At 39.2% G+C, this 18,609-nt stretch overlaps 1 protein-coding gene across 7 annotated transcripts in view; it reads right to left on the bottom strand.

Moving 5' to 3' along the window:
• The window catches only part of pard3bb (par-3 family cell polarity regulator beta b), a 185,001-nt gene extending 173,539 nt beyond the window's left edge, over nucleotides 1–11,462 (bottom strand). For 3 of the 7 annotated variants that reach the window (XM_041057220.1, XM_041057215.1, XM_041057221.1), the window contains exons 1-2: nucleotides 11,053–11,341; nucleotides 10,081–10,306 (exon numbers count right to left, since the gene is read on the bottom strand). In XM_041057220.1, coding sequence (XP_040913154.1) covers nucleotides 10,081–10,197 — 117 coding nt within the window. In that variant the 5' untranslated portion in view covers nucleotides 10,198–10,306; nucleotides 11,053–11,341. Of the gene's footprint in view, nucleotides 1–10,080; nucleotides 10,307–11,052; nucleotides 11,343–11,410 lie in introns of those variants that run through there. The other 4 variants (XM_041057219.1, XM_041057218.1, XM_041057217.1 and 1 more) reach the window with 3 other exon arrangements.
• Between the last annotated feature and the right edge of the window lie 7,147 nt (nucleotides 11,463–18,609).

Below are 18,609 nucleotides of genomic sequence, written 5' to 3'. Positions count from 1 at the left end.
CATAATGTCTCTGCCTAGTTCTTAAAATAGTGGCTATTTATGTCACTACCACCATCATGATCAACTGATTAAATCAAGCCAGGGATGTCCCATCCCTCCATCGACTTTTCTACATATCGGTTCAGTACTTTTTGCCTAATCCTGCTGACAAATAAATAAACAAACAAACCGAAAAACAGACAAGGGTGAACACATAACCTCCTTGTTAGAGGTAATAAATTATTTGCTCAATCTGATCTATTTCCCACTGAATCAAGGTCACTGAACAAGGCTGTAACATCAAAAACACAAAACAATGGAAAAAAGGTGGTTTCATCTCACAACTGGTGAGGAGCGGCTGCATAGTTTTAAAAAACTCTCTGATGGTTTGAATGTTTTGTATTTTTATTTATGTCTAGTACATAATAAAGATATTAAGTATAAAACTGGTCCTGAATATTTAACTGATTTTAATTGTATTTAAATATAGATTCAAGTCCTGATATCTTAACTTGTGTTTAACAGCACACACCATGATACAGCTGATGCATTGTGAGAGACCAACAATGAAAAAGTTCATTTTTATTTCATGAGGACTAAAAACAGGATAAAGCCAAAGCTCAGAGCAACCTTAAAGGTCTACTATACTGGTCACCAACTCCTTCATTCTGCTTCACATTTATGTAGCTCCCTCTGTTCGACTCCCCTTCCCATCTCTGCTCTCTCCTTTGTTTCTTTCCTCCACACGTCTTCCACGTCTTTCCCTAGGTGCCTTGTACAGATTACAACCCAAGGCTGGCCCTTTCTCTCTCCCTCCACACTCGCTTTTCTCCGCTGTGTTGGGTCTGTGATTAATGACATCAACACTGCACCGGACAGCTGACTACATAGAGCTGGTTGTTGAACAACACGCGCCTATGTGCGCGCAAGCACACGCGCACGCGCACGTACAAAACCACACACAGCCTAAAGAAAGGTATGAGTCAAAACGTTTCAGGGCGGTGCTCCATTAAATCACTCTTTCAGGGTCAGGTTTGTCAGTGCTTTTCACAAACTCCCATCAGGGAGAATGTAAGATGGAGCAAGGTGCTCTGTGTCCCTGGATATCACTCTAAGTCTCAGTGTCAATACCAGCTCCTACACTAAACTCCACTCTGCAGCAACACTCTTTCCAATAAATTACTTACCAACTTACATTTTTTAAAACTTTGACAGTGTAAATTAGTTTATTTGTATGGTTATACACTAGATCTGATTAGCAATATGCCTTGATTTCTGATCTACTTTAATACAAATCAACAAACCAGCAGAAGAAATACTATTAATTTTGAATAACCAAGTCAGAAAGTTTTAATGCAACTGTGTTCATTAAGGTTAGAAACAGAAAATGTTAAGTTCTTCCACTGGTGGATGTTTTAAATTAAAAGATTTGAATAAAAGTTGTGCAATAGTTAAAGTGTAATGATAACAGAGAGCAGCATTTAACCCAGTTGAAATGCACCTACTGAGTGTAGTAAGGCCATTTGTTTATGTGTTACATGAAAAAGATGTATGTCAACATACAATACAGCAATCTTGAGTTCAGTCATTCTTCACTGCCATATGTCACCAGCTGATAAAAGTAAGTAACCTACAAATAGCCGTTTGCTCACTTGAGATAAAACGTTTATGCCGAGTTAAATATAGCCTAGGTTCATTAAAGAAAACACACACACAATTCTTTCTATTATGTCACAAAACAAGACATTTCAATGGCTTTTCAGCCATCACTGTTACACAAGACTCTGACACTGTGGCTGTTTATACTCTTAAATTGTCTCTCTTCCTCACTCCCTCTCTCCCTTCCTGCTGGAATTCGTTGTATAACTCTATTGTAACACTGACTTGGCTGACACCCAGGCCAGATGTAGGAGAGAGAGAGAGAGATTTTCAAACACTGCATTTACATTGTTTTATTTTCTCTTCTGCGCAGTGTCAGCTCTATCAATCAGGGTTTGGAGGCATTTTAACGCTTGGACAACACATGAATGTTTTCATGATTACTGAGGAAAATGTCTGTGCCAAAGTGTCATGTACATTTTTTTTTTTTGCATCTTTTCTGCTCTCAGCTTTATGCATAACATCTCACTAAGTCCAGTCTTTTGTTACCGCCTGGGCTTCAGAACCAGTAACAATGGTTCTAAATTTTGTCTATACTTGTTTACTGGCAGGTTCTCAATCCATCATCCCCACGCAAACACTGAGTCACTACACAAGCAACTTTATAAACCATGTCTTGACATAAAGACATGATGAACTCTACCGTGGTTTGCATTCTTTATAGAGAACATAACCACAAAAAAAGCATTATACATTTTCAATGGCTAGCTTAAAGTCAACTATTTCGTTTGAGCTAATAATCTATTAAGTGAATTCAAAAGTAAGAAAAATATCTTTTATGTCAACACAGCTCAAAAAATAATTAGCAGATGTATCAATGATGAAAATAATTGTTACTTGCAGCTCTACATGGATAATAAAGTTCTATAAAAAAAAAAACAATATATGAAAAACCCACCATCCATTAATATAGAGATTAAAACTGTTAGGACTATATGTTTTTCTCTCTTTCGTATCACTGTGAACTGAATAGTTGGAGTTTCGGACTGTTGGTTGGATACAGTATATAATTTGATCATGTCGGCTTCACTAAACTGTGACAGGCATTGTTCACCATACTACATATGACACAGACCAACAGAAGAATCAATTAATTGAAAACATAATTGGCAGCTTAATGTCTAATAAATATAAAAAATAATCTTTAGTTGCAACAGTATCAACAGCACCATTAGAATTTGTGATGTTTTCAAAACACATTGGCCCTGTTCAGACCTGGCATTAACATGCGTCTCAGGTGATCCAGTTCTAAGTCCGTCAGTTCACGGCTGGCATTAAAATGTGTCTCCACACACGCCTCTAGTGACCACCTGTGATGGGATCTCACTTCCCCACTTTGTATGCAAATAAACACGTACATCACTTCTGTTTGCAAAGACCAAATGCATTGTTGTTTTCTAATCAGAGGCATCAATGCACTTCCTGTGCCTAGTTTGCCGGAAAGTAAAAGAAGAAGAAATCAAAAGAATACAGACTGGGTCTATTGCTTCCTTGGCGTGTTCCAGGCAAACCAAATCACCCAAGATGTTAGGAAAACACATAATATCTCTACAGGCTTCCAGAAATTTTGCTTACATAATTTGAACCGCATGTGTTTGTTCATGAATGAGTGACATGCATCTGCTTGCACAGAGGACGTCTGCTGAGGAGGCGGTCCTTCAGTGTATCTCCTGAAATAGATGTTAATGCTGAGTCTGAAAAGGGCAATTTTCTCTCTGTATTTACAACTGACCACAGCAGACGTGAGCCAGGAAACAAGATTCACAATCAAACTGTCTGTTTTAATTGCAGCAGGAAAAAAAAAACAGCAAATGTAGTGATAAAATGGTAATTGCTGAACACCAGCTGACAGTAGCAAAGCCATTTAGCTAAGAAGACAAGAGATGAGAGGTAGAGAGATAAGAGCTGTGAGCGCACTGATCAAATCTAATTTTCAGAAGGAGTGCATGAGTAATGTGTTACATATTTTGTTAGGAACTGCAGAAATGCTGTACCTCCAAGTCTGGGAGTGTAAAAACCTAGAGGGACACTTAGATATTGCGGGACTAAAGATAAGAGTTGTAAACACACTGATCTAATCTGACAGTCAGGGGGATTAGCACTTAATACAGAGTTTGCTTGATACTAATACAGATAATCTTAGGCAATTTTAGGCATTTGACTCTCAGGACATGATCTAGCTTTGATTATTAGTTTGGAGTAAAATCCCACCAGAGTTAAAACACTATGTAGATTATCCAGTGTTGTTAGATATGTGTTTAACCCCTAACCTCTCTCCCACACTTCATCACTGAACAGTCAGCCTTTCAAGTCTGCCAGCTGACACAAGAGTCTGGTATGTGAGCTGCTGTCAAAACCAGAGGCAGTGCAAAGAAGTGGACTTGAGCACACCGCAAAACAGTGATCCAGGGTCACTTTAAGAAAACTCTGGAGCTCATGCGGTCTACACAAACTCTGAAAGGCGACTGTTCAACACACTCACAGCTGAATACCAGCAACAAGTTAAACCAGAGGCAGTTTACGTCAATTCCACTTGAAAATTACATTTCCAGTTTTTGGCTCTTAGGCCAAAATAGAGAGTTCTGGAATAATCACAATTTCATCAAGCATTTCAGGTATGCCAGTATTACAACGTATTATTGCTGGAGCCCTGTTTAAGCTGTCTTAACAAAGGCCATTTTGTGGAGACAGTGAATACTGATGCGGCACCTAATTCTGTGGAAAAATTAAATCTGAGTTAAATTGTCCCTTGACCCATCTTGTGACCCAGGAGTAACAAAGCTGCTCTTCTCTGACAAGCAAAGTCAGAAAATTGCCAGTGGCCACGCCATTACTAACCATGTTAACATTTTAGAATGCTACATTTCACATTAGCACAAGCTGATTTTTCACTCATCTAAGTAAAATTCATTCATCTTGATCGCTCAGAATCAGGTTTCATTAGCATCTTACCTACCTGTCAAAGTGACAAAAATGGGCCTGTTTACTTTTTTATGCTATCTGATCAACAGTCATTCTTTGATAATTCAGATGACCAGGATGACCTGCATTATAAGCACTCACTCTTAATCACTGATGGTCTGGCAATATGGCAAGCTTATGCAGGTCTAAGAGTACTGAGTAGAATAGGAATAAAAATAGGAATGAGAATAAGAATAAAACAGAACAGAGCCAAACAGAATAAGAAAAGGGACAGTACAGAACAGAACAGGTTGGACTGACAAAGTCCTGCAGTTTGTCTGCAGAGACGGCGGCCCGTGTGTCCTCCCTGCCCCTCTCTCCCTCTCAGAAATAATTGCCTGTGCTCTGGCATGGGGCCATAATGTTCTTACAATTTTATCAGCTTGTTCGGCCACGCCTCATCAGCATTCCTCCGCTGGCTAATGAAACTACAGCACACACCCACATAGACAGGAACACTTTCATACACATCCACCTTGCGATTTACATGTGCGAGGCTACACATAAGAGCATACACAAAAGCAACTGGTTTCACGGTTTGTTTCTATCCTTTGGTCCTTTTGGACATTTCTAAAGCACATACACCACACATTTAATACCAACACTGTTAAACATAGATGCAGTTTACTATGTATATATTTGAGAAAGGTAACTCAAATCAAACTTCACTTCAAAAAAAAGGACTATACAAACTCATACGCTCACATGATTGTGCAGTTATATAAAAACAGCCAATGTCTTAGCAGAGACTAAACCTGAAACCACATAAACAGGCATCCATAAACACCGAACCACACGCGTCTGTTTGGCCAAAGGTAATTAAGAAGTCTGTCAACAAGCTGATAACTTCCTGACAACTCCCCACAAAAACAACCACCGCTTTCCTCCCTCCCTCCTCCCTCTGTGGCCACTCTTCGTCTTCACCCTGCTCTTTGAGCCATCTCCCTTTTCACATTCATCATCTTTGTTCTGATTCCTTCAACATTTTTATTAATTTCCTCTCTGCCGCTTCTCAATATGAACCTCCATGACTGCTTTATTTTTTCTTATATTACCACTTTCATTCTCAATTTCCCTACCACTATCTGTGCTTTGCCTCTATGTTCATCCATCAAGGGCGATACCTCCATATTATAACTGTTGGTAAGCTGTTTTGCTCCTTGGTTTTATAACAAATAATTGCAGATCATGGTGCACTTATTTCCCTGATGTATTGAGTGAGGAGGACAACAATGAACCTAATATTCACACTAGCTGAGTGACAGGCCACTAACTGACCTAAGAACTCCTAAGAACTTCTCTCTTCAGCAGTACACCTACCTTTAGCTTGAGGTGTAGTATAGGGATCCACATATTAAGGCATACCTCAACACATAATAGTTAGTATTGGCTATATCATAAAGTTCCAATTCGTTCTTTAGTTTATTCCATTTTTTTTTTTTTTTTTTTTTAGTATTTACAATGTGTTTCAGCTAAATTCAACATGATCAAAATTATGAAGAATCATGTTTAACTAGAATTCTGATTTAATTCTTCTTCTTTAATTTAACTGATTTTTTTTGCACTTTTTTGACAGCCATTTAAGATCTTTATACTTTTATATTTACTATTTTATATTTACTTTTATATTTATTTTTTTTTATGCTCATCATTGTGACACACATTTACTTAAACTGTCCCAGTTTATACATCTCCACTCATCTGTGTCTTTACATGCTTAGCATCAGTCACTGAGCTGTGAGCGCATGTCCACCAGTTAATGAGGTGAAACTAAGTTTTCACCAAAAGAAGCTTTACATGAGCTGAGCATCTGCAGATTTCTTAGAGGAGACTTTTCAGTGCATTAATATAACAAAGGTCTGCTGTATCCTACATACTAAAACATAAGCACACTCTTACTGCCATTCACTTTCTATTCCCATTTTTCTCTCGTACCCCCCCCCCCCCCCCCGCCTATTGTTCCATACAGGGATATACAAAGGTGTATAGAAATCTAGTAATTAAGCTGTGATCAACGTGAAACTAAAACAAAAAACAAAAACACCAATGCAACTAAAATACAAAATAAATCCTCTCTGAAACTCAATGTAAGACTAAACCTCAAAGATCCCCAACTCATTTCAAGCTCACTAAAATGTAGCTAAGTGCTAGGTCCTCTTAAGCACTGCTGTGGGAACTCCTAACAAAGCAGCTGATAAATGGAACTGCCAGTGTTAGTTAGCTACAGTGGTTGCAGGCTGGAACACACAAGATAATAAAATGTTTTTAATGCAAGCAGCATACTCTGTAAGTAGGATGAAGCAGATATGGAGGAAGAGGAGAGGCAGTAAGACAGACAGAAAGTGACCTGTCTCAGTGGAAATTTAAAAATGATGATTTGCCTAGCACTGGGAGGGAGGATTAGCAACTGCACGGCTCTGTAACACACACATATCATGGCTTTCTAATCCTGAAACACATTAACAGCCATGATTACACAGCTACAACAACGGAGCAGTGTTGCAGTGAAATGACTGAGTGATGGGAAGAATGAAAGAAAAATACACACCTCACCATCACGGAGAGGAGGAACGAGACGGAAGTGAGAAAAAAGTGAATACACACTAAAAGGAGAGTATTTAAAATACTAAACAATAAACAAGGAGATGAGAAAGAGGCCAAAATAAGCAGAATGAAAGTGGAAGGAGACGTAAAAACAGGAATGTTAAGGCAGTAAGGGAGACTGAGAAATGCTGACAAAGCTGTGGGAAGAGAGGAAGAAAACAGAGAGCGAGGAGAGGACAAAGAAGAAAAGCCGTGGGAGAGCAAGCTAAAACACATACAGTGTGCATGTGCTTAACAAGGCATTTCATTCACACAGACAGGAAACTAAGTATTTACTCTGAGAGCTCTAATCGATAGAGCAGGGAGGTGCATCGTTACAGACATCAGAGCTGCAGGAAAACACTCCTGGAGCTGTCACTCTGTCTCTCAGTGAACATTAATAACACCAAAAATGTTGCAGCTTTTGTGTAAGGTTGGGGATTAACTACACTGCAACATGGCATGTAGAAACATTTGGTTTTCCGTTTTTAAAGTCAAACTGTAATTAAAATTCTTCTTTGCTGGGAAATCAGTATATCTCTCCTTGGTGTTTGTTTTGACTGACAGCACCCCCGACATTAGTGTTATCCAAGGGGTGTGAATATTTGGTTCACATTGATGATGCAAATAAGAGTAAGCGTTATACTGTGGTTGGGAACTACAATAGTAGGCTAGTAGTATCTCTTCAATTCCAAAGGCAATTCGGAGTCCAAGGTCATTACTTGTTGGCCATTGCTTAGTCCCATGTGTGATTTAAACATTCACCACGTTACGTTACCATGTCGTGATTCGAATCACAAGGTAACATACAAAGTGATGTGGTTACAGGACTATCCACTGCTGTGATTTCTGACAGTCTGATGATTTTCCACCACCACAACTGGACCAGTGACAGAAAGGCAGCTAACACTAGCTGGACCCCCTCAAGAAGTTGTCACTGACTCTGCAGGAGATGAAATAAAGTAACAATGAGTGGTAATTACCACTAGTTTGCATACATCCAGCAGGAAGGGCCCGTGCAAATGCTGAATCCTGTAAAGGGACAGACAACTTAAATCGCTAATGGCTGGCAGCCCACACTATGTGGGCTTGGTAAAAAAAAAAAGGGAAAGAACGCTTTGTATCAACATTTGTTTTCTATGCAATACACTGGGCACCTCACCATAGAAGGTGAAACAAATTTCATCAATGACGTCTCAGTTCCATCCAGGGTCACAGTGGGCCAGGCATGCCAGTGAGCACATCTAAAAAGAATGCAGTTGTTTTCAATGTTATCAATTACATCTGTACTTCTCCTGCTACAACATACCAAAATGGCTGTGAAAAAGGTCTGTGTTGGCCCTGAGATGTCAGTCAACAGTTTAAACATTGAAGCTTCAACACAGTTTCCACCAATGTTCATTTAATTGTTTGAGACAAATATGCTAAAGAGCTGCAATATCACTATAGTTTCTATTTTCTCACACAAATAAGAGGAAATTTAAAATTTAAATTTGTACACGAGAACATAAAGCAGTAAAAACTGTTCCTGCTTATGCCCAGTTGTCCATCCTGTCAGTTTAGAAGAGAACAGAGGAAGAACGGAGTCTCACGAAGAAGGAACAGGAGGTGAAGGAGGAAGAGTTTAAAGAGGAAGAAGGTTCAAATGACAGAGAAGTGAGGGCTCCTGCTACATGGAGCACTGTGAGGGAGGTGATGAGGAGATGTACTGGTGAGAAGAAAAGGCTGATAAATAAGATGAGGGAGGCAAAACACTCAGGGGTATTCGGTAGGGAGGGGTACGGTGGGTAGATGAAAGGAAATTAAGAGGAAAAAAAGGTAGGGAGAGCAACAAAGAGAGGAGGGAGGAAAAAAATGAGTGCACCTCCAACCACTGTCTTAGTGTCTGTCTCACATAAACACAAACATACACGCACAGCTTCGACATCTCTCCCTCAATCACAACTGAGGCCATCTATCTATATGACTGGTGTGCTCTTTGAATAATGGAGCCAATATGAAGCAAGTCACTGAGAAGATTTGGTCGTCTGATGGGGGTCACAGGGTTCCCGCCCCAAGAGCAGAGCCGGGAATCAACAGTAGTCATAAAGGAATCGCAAGAGGGAGATATTTGCATTTTACACTCGCAGCTAAAGTGGAAACGACTCATGCCTGCTCCTGTCTGGACCATCGCAATCCATATCAGATGTGCTTTTAATTTTTTATACAGCAATTATGGAGGACTGGACCTCCTGGCTTTGTCTAATTTCCCAAGACTTTGGGATGCGAAAATCATATGGTACTTTCATGATATAAAAATGACAGAGCTTTCGATTATTCTTTTATGACTTCAGGGAAAACCTCAAACATTATGAAAACCCTGTTTCATAAAAAGTTATCTTGGCTCTTTTCTAAGCCTTTCAGGAGTTCATGAAAATCCTTAAACATTATTACAAAGCTACTTCTTACAATTAATAATGTAGCTAACTGGTGGCTCAAAGGTCAGATGGACTAAAAGACAGAAAAAATTACATTTGTTCGTGTTCTTGAGCACACTGGACTATCTGATATCAGTGACAACAAAATACTATTTCTACAACTACAATTACTGCCACTCAGAAAGTTTAACAATTGAGCAGCATTAGTATGAAAAAAACATCCATCATGACTGCTTTATAAAGTCATGTAGAAGGTGAGGTCATTTTTAAATGTACCCGCCTGACATATTTGGGAAAACAACAATATTTAAGTATCTCGTATGCTGTTTGGCGTGTCCTTCAAATATTTGTGTAATGAAGATAATAATAATAAACACATTTGCCTGTATTAAGAGCAGCAACTTTAAAACATACAGCTCCATGTCACAACATTGCCCATCCTTAGAGGCTAATTTCAACCATTTCAACTTCTGAGCAGTACCTGTTCCAGGAGTTTTCTGTATCTCTGCGTGGCTTGCTGGATGAGGTCCCTCACGGTCCAACCCTCCTTGCAGGGCACCACCACACCTGTCTGCCCAAACGTTACTGTCACCTTCATTATAGCACTCCACACTTCATCCAAGATGTGGGCCCTCTGGATGTGGGTGAAGAACAATGCTGATAATAATGCAGGAAGGCTCCAAATTGCAGAATGCCCCCCAGAAGGTCTTGATGAGGAGGCAGGGATGTGACCAACCAGAAAAGGTTTAAAAAAAAGAAAGAAAGAAAGTGGGACAAAAGCAGGACTAATAGTGAGTGGCTTGTGGTCAAAAACTTAAAACAACTGCATCCAAACAAAACTTACTGCTTGTCAAAATGCTCAATATAGCTCATTTGACAGACTGTCAAATGTGCTTACTGTCTGTCCATGCCATGCCTAGCAAATTTTACAGCTGATTATAATGACAGAATTAAGTATATTACTTTCTCATACTATGGTTCTCAGCGTTGTCCTTTCCTTTCTCATCTTTTTCCACATCTCCTTAAGTGGAATCCTGCAAGTACTGATACTATGCAACAAATCCATGTATAAATAAAGTTTCCTGAAACGTTAACACTGCGGTCTTCTCATGTTGGAGCTGAGTGGTAGCTGGTAAACGAAAAGTGTGTGTTTTATGTCATTTGTCACCGAGAGTTAACTAGTGTTAGGGTTAGGGTTAGACAGACGCTAGCTGTCTGTCTTAGCTCCAGTTGGCTAAAAATGATTAGCATGGTCCTGCAACCTGGCTAAGCCCGGCTAAGATAGCAAGCCAAGGATGATAGCATTCGCTTTGCCATAAGCATAACAGATCCTCACGCCCTTGTCCACTACATCAGGCGATGCAACAACTCGTTTCGACAGACATACAAATGGATATCAAAACTTTCACACACAGTAAGCGAGCTGAGCCCTGCGCTAGCCAACGTTAGCCACCTTAGCTGAACTTTGGAGGGAGGGATGCAGTCGCTTGGGCATCATTCCAGAAGTTTTCCCTCTCGCAACTTTCCTTTTCTCGAAGCGGTCGGTAGCATCCACTTCATCACCGACAGATAATGTACTGAAACGTGGAGGTTGTTTTCACGTTCAGGGACAAACTGCAAGCGACGTGAAATAGTAAACAGACCACCGTACTGTGTGCTGGAAAAGTTTTGAGATGCCTTCACTGCCGTCCGCTCCTGGCCAGTTCCTGACCAGCTCTTCCACCGCTTGTTGCTGTCACTTTCTTAAAGGCGAACTGCTCCTATTATTGCTACAGTCGATTATCATGGCAAATGTGTAAGCATATAATTACCAATATTACACATCTGACAGACACAAAGCAACATTATCATTGTGTGGGAGCACTGTTTCTTGCCATCTGATGAATGTACGTCCAGTATTTCCTCTCTTTTAGTTCTGTTTTATTCTCCAAAACAATGAACTGAGAGATCACTGGGGAGAGCTGCAAAGTTGGGCGTTAAGTCTCTGAGTTTTGTCGCTATGAGTCATAGTTACACTCAGCAATTTGATCCATTGTTTATAAAAAAAAAATTAATATGAGCTTCCCCATTCGATAGATATTTTTCCATGTAAAACGTGAAAAACCTGCTCCTAAAAGGTGGTAGGACATAGCACTAGGATACTGTCCAAGCTCAAAGCTGCCAGCCAAGCCTCCATGACATCATTACTGTTTTTGTTTGTTTTGTTTTTTTCGGGTGTTTGTTGGGTGTTTGCACTTCATGGCCTTAAATGGCTTAATTCTACATTTGGGTTTATGTATTTAATACAGTCATGTGAAATGGCAATATGTTAGCTACTTCAAATCAAACAGTGATGCTGCATTTCTGGAAGTCAAATTGTTTAACCAAAATAATGTACGAAAAAACATAAACAGTCGTACATGTGGTATGATTTTATTAAGTACGATTAGCAGTAATAGATTTTGTTTTACCTTCTTAACACCTGGGGTTATGTATTCAGTGATAGTCACAACAATTTTAAAGGTATGATTAAATGTTATTTTAATTAAATAATATTAAGAGATTCAATCCAGTACAGCAGACATCAAATTTGTATGTGTGCAAACCTTGAAACCTAATCAAACCCCTTGAACCCCTTGATCTTCTACTGGCTGGCATTAGTTCAGTATAAAACGTTGAAGCCAACAAAAATACTGTACTTACAAAACATTTTGGCTTTTCACAGTTTGGTTCATCTTCAAAGAGGAAACCCCTCACTGTGAGGTGGAGTTTGGATTTGTAATTAGCAGCTCAAATGTATGCTTGTGTATGTCTGCTAATTGATTTGGGCTAGGTTTAGTTTCTGGGTCACTGAATTCCATTGCTACTAATGAACCCCAGGGGAGGAGGAACATTGTGCATGCATGCATTTTTTTTTCTTTATTTCTTTGGTGAAAGTTTGAAAGTTTGAAGTACACTTGAATAATCATTAAGGACATAATTGTTGAAATCTTTAAATTAACTGAGAAGTTGGAGAATAGAGACAAAGTTATTTTTTTTTCTTTTTAATGACACTACAACAACACACTGTAAATGTAATAAATAAAGATTAAAGGACTGAGAGTTATTTGGTTTAATACCACTCTATTTCATCCCAAAGAATCAAATTCAGCTCTTTTCAGGGTTTGACATGTGATTTGTCAGCATCGATTCAAACTGGATTTGTACAGGCAGTACAACATATAATTTTTTTTTTAATTTCCCCAACACTGCCAGTAGACTTTTTTCATAGAGGACATTCTGACATGTCACATCATAACACAGATGTAAATCAAATTAATGATGGCACAATTCCATTTTGGCTGCTTCAGTTTCCAAGTCCTGCTATTGTGCATGTTGGCTCACTGTCACACTGTCATGGCTTACTGGGACTGTTGAATAGACCACAGCCATCATTAATGTTATTAGTAACACCTGTGCTTTGACTACTATGCTAAGTCAAAATGTCTGCTGTGAAAGAGGCTGACAGCTGAGGTCATATCCACACAACAGTGAATAAATCTTGTGTCATGTCATGTCTAAGGGTTGCCAAGACACAGCATGAAAAAGATCCATTCTTCCTCAGCCTCTGAGACAAATTATGGAAAATTAACAATGTTTTATTTACAATATGATAATAAATAGATGGAGCTAAGACTGAGTTCAGGGTGGGCAAGACAAACAAAGCCTATAAACTCATGGCATAGATTACATCTTACAATCACAGTTATAACACAAACAAGTGTGGAAGAGATGAATGCAGCTACAGAGCCAAATTGGCTCCTTATGGATTGTGCTGATTATTAGGAAGGAGCCAGTAGACTACCTCCATACACACCTATTTACATACATGCACTAGTACACAACTGCTATACATAAGATGCATTTTTTCACAGTGATGGAGACAAGGCAGCTGATAGTGACAACAGCAGTATACGACTACGGTCATAGCACTGGAAAACAAAAAACTGTCAGTTCTTGGCTGCACAAAGAGGCAGTGACAACAGCATTTGACCATTGTCAACTTCATTGTTGACCATGACACACACACACATTATACTCAACTTTCTTTTTCCAACCCCTATACCCAACCTTAACCCAGTTGCCAAAAAGGTTCCCACTTTGGTTTTATCTTTTCACTCACAGACAGACCTTGCTCAGCTGATCCATATGGTTGCTCATTCCTTCTCCGCACCCCATATGGCAAAATCCAGCAGTGTGTGCCTGCCGTGCCTCCTCCATTATGAACTGTTATTAACCACAGCGAACATGCTAGGGTGTAAATGCTCCCCTGCTGTTGGGCCAGGTGCATCCAGACCCTGGCAAACAAATTAATATGTGTGGTAGAACATGTTCTGCTTTAGAAAAAAAAAAAAGAAAAGAAGAAATAAAGAAAATGAAAAGGTGTCGTGGGAGAGATGAGGGCATTGTAAGATGCTGAAGTAAGACATGCTGGATACATGAAAGCACTTAATATCTGTACATGGACACATCAGCTTTTGTCCTTCATTCACTCCTTCCTACAGTTACAACATTGATTATTAATGTTGAAGATCATGTACCTATATTTTCCATGTGTCGCCTATAGCATGTTTCTAAATCACCCCAGCAGCCTCAGATCAAATGTATCACCAGAAGGTTTTCAAGAAGTGAGATGGACGGAGAGGCACATCTGGCATAAAAACAGCAGGGGGCCACATACACAATAACAGCCACAAAAACTCATTCTGCAGCCATAATTCTGTTCGTGTCATGTTTGCATTTGAACAGTACTGTGGAGAGACAGGAAACTAGAAAAAGAGACATCAATAACACAAATTTACCAGGATGGCTTCCAGCTCAGGATGTTTACTGTTACGCCATCAACCACTGCTCATCCAGGACACACTTTTTTGTATTTGTGAACAACAAAGGTTAAGTATCCCCTCTTCCAGCACCACATGAACATTGTATCCAGCTCTTCCTAAACTGGTGTTAACAGATCTCAGTTTTATAGACCCACCTACTCCTTTTTCATTGTGAGCACATGACCCACAGAAAGTCTTTATGGCCCAAGATTCATTATGTAGAGGATGCATTGAATAACCATTGACAAATGCATAAATCTATATTGTAAATGATATTTATGTGCGATAAAAAACACATTTCAAATTGTCAGATATTAGTATCAGTGTCTTCTTTATGTTAAAGCTTTTCTTTGTGTGGTACTTATTTGTTGTTTTCATTTGGCTTTTGTCCCCTCACATTACTTTGCCTGCTCTGTGTTGAATTCTAAATGTCCAAATCTCATCAATAAATTATATTAACCAAATAAATCCAGCTCAGACAGAATGCTGTGCCCTGGTACTCAACATGTTATATGTTACTCAAAGATTTTTTCCTGCACCCCGCGGAGTGATGTTGGTGGGTGTGGGTGTGTGGTTGGAGTGGGCAGGGGGCGAGTCATGTGTCGGCCACAGATACAGGCAGATCGATAATAGGACTTGTCAGCGGGGACATTTTGATCAGCCACACTCAGTCCATTCCCCTAAACCCCCAGTCCCCCATACAAACGTGTACACACAATCAGTCACACCCCATATCCCACTGTGCAGGGAAAAGAATAGCAGGCTGTCAATAGACCCTTCCACTACATGCTCTGACACACACACACACACACACTAGTAACAATTGCCTTGTCGATCATGCCTTGTCCTTGCAGTGATCTTCAATGTGTCACACACAGTATGGACTAGTGTTCTACTATCCAGGGTAGAGTAAAAACCATTTATGGCTCCACTTGGAATCTTGACATATGTTGTTTGCCCCAATGCTTTTATTTTCCACATTGCAATGCTGTTTTATTCTGAAAGGTATTTACACCTTATTTTAAATAGTCTTTTCCCAAAGTTTTGAAGTTTAACCTAATGAAGGACTGAACAGCACATTGCAACTGAGAAGAGTACAGCGATTTAGGTTGAAGTGATCAGGAAGTGATCAAGTGAATTTAAGTTCATGAGTTTTAGACTTTTTATGTGACTCAACTAAAATTATTTCTGCAACTTTTAATTTGTAATAATAGCATTTAGTCATTGGCACTTTCATCTGAAGCAACAGTTTTACTTTTGTGCTCCTGAATTTAAAATGGTCTTTGAAATGCATGTGTATATGCTGATGTTACTCACTGGACTGGTTGACATATTTTAGTCTTTTTCAGTACTTCTTCTTTCTCGGAGAGAACTCCTACTCACAGCCCATTGTGGCTTTAAAGAACACATACATCAATTTGACAGGAATGACACACAGGACAGTTATTTAAGTGACAGAAGACATCAGTTTTCATGTAAGAACTACATATAATTTACACCTGGACCTGAGATGCACCCGACTACTGGCTCTGAATTTGATCAGATGGTAGAAGCGAAGATGTTGCTTAGACAAAGAGACACACATGAAAAAAATAGCACTGATACTTCAACAACTAGGAGAAAATAAAACAATGTCTGAAGTTTCGCCGTGGAGGAAAGCAAAATAGAGCAAAAGAAACAGAAAATGAGAAAGAAAAAACATTACTTGGCGTGGTTACCACCCACCGTTTGAGAAAACAAGACTCTTGCATCAGAGATGGACAAAATACTGGATAAGAAAAGAAAATAAAACAACTGCTTGGTGATGACTCAAAAACCCTGAAAACAAAACAGTGTCTTTAATTTCACTTTTGCTTACATTACAGGCAGTCTGAAGTACAAATGTCTGTGAGTAACATTTCCCATGAATATTGTTGTTTTTCTCCATTAGGCCAGGCTGCCAAGCATTTGGATGATATTCTTTTATTACGTGTATAAGAATGAGACACATACAAGACAAGTGAGATCAGACCAGGCAGGGAAAGAAGCAGAGACAGACGAAGCAACAGGTTCAGTGAATTTTACACTTTTTTTTTTACTTGTTAGAAGCAACATCTTCTCATGAAAATGATAAATTTAGCTTTGTCAATTCACTGCAGAAATTTCTACACTTTAATATCACCTTTCACCATGTAGAACAATCAGTGAATGTGAGTCAAATTAAAAAGACAGACAAATTTCCATTCTTTCCCATCAGACACTAAACAGTAAAAAAAAAATCTATATTTCACACCTATCAGTCTGGTGTGGTTCGCAGGTGTTAATTAGAGAAGAAAGAGAGGAAATATAACAAAACACCTGCAAAGATGCACACACACACACACACACACACACACACACCTACCACGAACTGAACCTGAACACACCTTGGGTTTGCATCTGTCTTTTTTTCCTTCACACACACACACACACCTCTGGCTAATAGCTCAATTAACACACTGTCACATCAGAAAATGTGAGCTCACTAAATCCACCTGTCTCCAAGGAGGATGGCGAAGAGAGAGGAAGTAATTGATACTATATTCGTGGAAAGCTTCTTTGAAAACTAATTATGTGTGTATAAGAAGCAGAGAATTATTCCGACAGCTCATGAAAGCTAATAGTTGTGGGGACTGGGAGGTATGTGTGTGTGCGTGTAAGTGATTTTGCATGTGTGTATTTCATCACGTGGCTGTGCCGTGATCTCTCCATTCACAGGTGATGTCACAGAACCAAGTTGCGATACATCAAGGCAGACTGTGACTGCGCTTTCCAACTTGCTGCTCAAGGTTTCTTCCTGTTAAAAGGGAGTTTTTCCTTGCCACTGTCGCCTTAAGTGCTTGCTCTGGGGTCAGGCTCTGGGTCTCTGTAAAGCGCTTTGAGACAATTTTGATTGTGGAAGACGCTATATAAATAAAATTGAATTGAATTGAATTGAATTTACTTCATTTTAGCCTATTTTACACCAAGAAACAGATACATTTACAATTGTGAAAAATAGTTGACTGGGACTAAATAAAACTGGCTTTTTAAGGCATGTTTGGGGGAGAAGTTAGCTGGACTGAATGTCTGTGTGGGTCCAAAGAAATGAGGGTCCATGAAGTATATCAAAACTGATACGAATTTAAAGCCATGGTACAAAAAAAAAAAAGAAAAGTTCAAAAACAAGAAAAACTGAATCTGCTTTTGTGATCACAAGCAGATTGATTACATTCAGAGTGCTTACAACATTTTCATGCAGAGAAAAATGAAATAAACTATATTCTTCTTTCTTCGACTTATTTAAAAAAAAAAAAACAGTAGATGGTGAAAGCTATCTAAAACTAAGCTCTTCTTCTATTTAGCTCATTTTTAAGTTTCTGAACAACAATGGAGGTCTATGGCCCTGAGAGATAAGAAAGATCAGACTCCGGATACACACACAATATTTGTATGTGGCTTCAGTTCATTGTTTGTTTTGGTCTTTCTTTTTTGTTGACGATAAGAATAATGTTGAATATCACCAGCCCGGTCCTTTAAATCAGTACAGTTGGTTATATCTGCCGTTTCAGTGCAACAAGAATTTGATGTGAGCAGATGAATAGGGCGATGGAATGGGAAGAAGTCTGATGCTGAATTGGATTCGGAGGAATTGCAGACCAAAAGACTAGCAGGTTCACGCCCTCTATCTCATTCCTTTCTCTTTTACAAAAAAAAAGACATTTTCAATGCATGAAGCAATTTAATCTCTCTCTCTTCTATGAAAACGCCTCTAAATGAGCGTCTGTGAAATTAAGGAGATCGCCCAGAGATTGGTCAGTCTGTCGATCTCTCTCCCTCTCTCTTTCTTTGGCTCCATCCTGTCTCCCTCTAATACAAAATATAAGATATTATCAATGCATGAAGCAATTTAATCTCTTTCCCTTCGCTCTCCCTCTCTCTCTTTCTTATGAAAATATCTGTAAATGAGTGTCTATGAAATTAAGTGGGAAATCGTTCTGTTTTCTCTAAGGTCAGTCTCCCTCCCTCCCTCCTTCTCTCTCTGCCTCTGTGATCAGTCAGAGGTCAAACTTGCTCCCATCCGAGAGCAGCATTCTGCCTGCCGAACATTCCCCATTATCGTATGTAAATTCATTAATTGCAAACCCATAACTACATCATCCTTATAC

The sequence above is a fragment of the Toxotes jaculatrix genome, chromosome 15 (genome assembly GCF_017976425.1).
Source record: "Toxotes jaculatrix isolate fToxJac2 chromosome 15, fToxJac2.pri, whole genome shotgun sequence".
NCBI lineage: Eukaryota > Metazoa > Chordata > Actinopteri > Toxotidae > Toxotes > Toxotes jaculatrix.
This window is presented reverse-complemented; position numbering and strand designations above follow the sequence as displayed.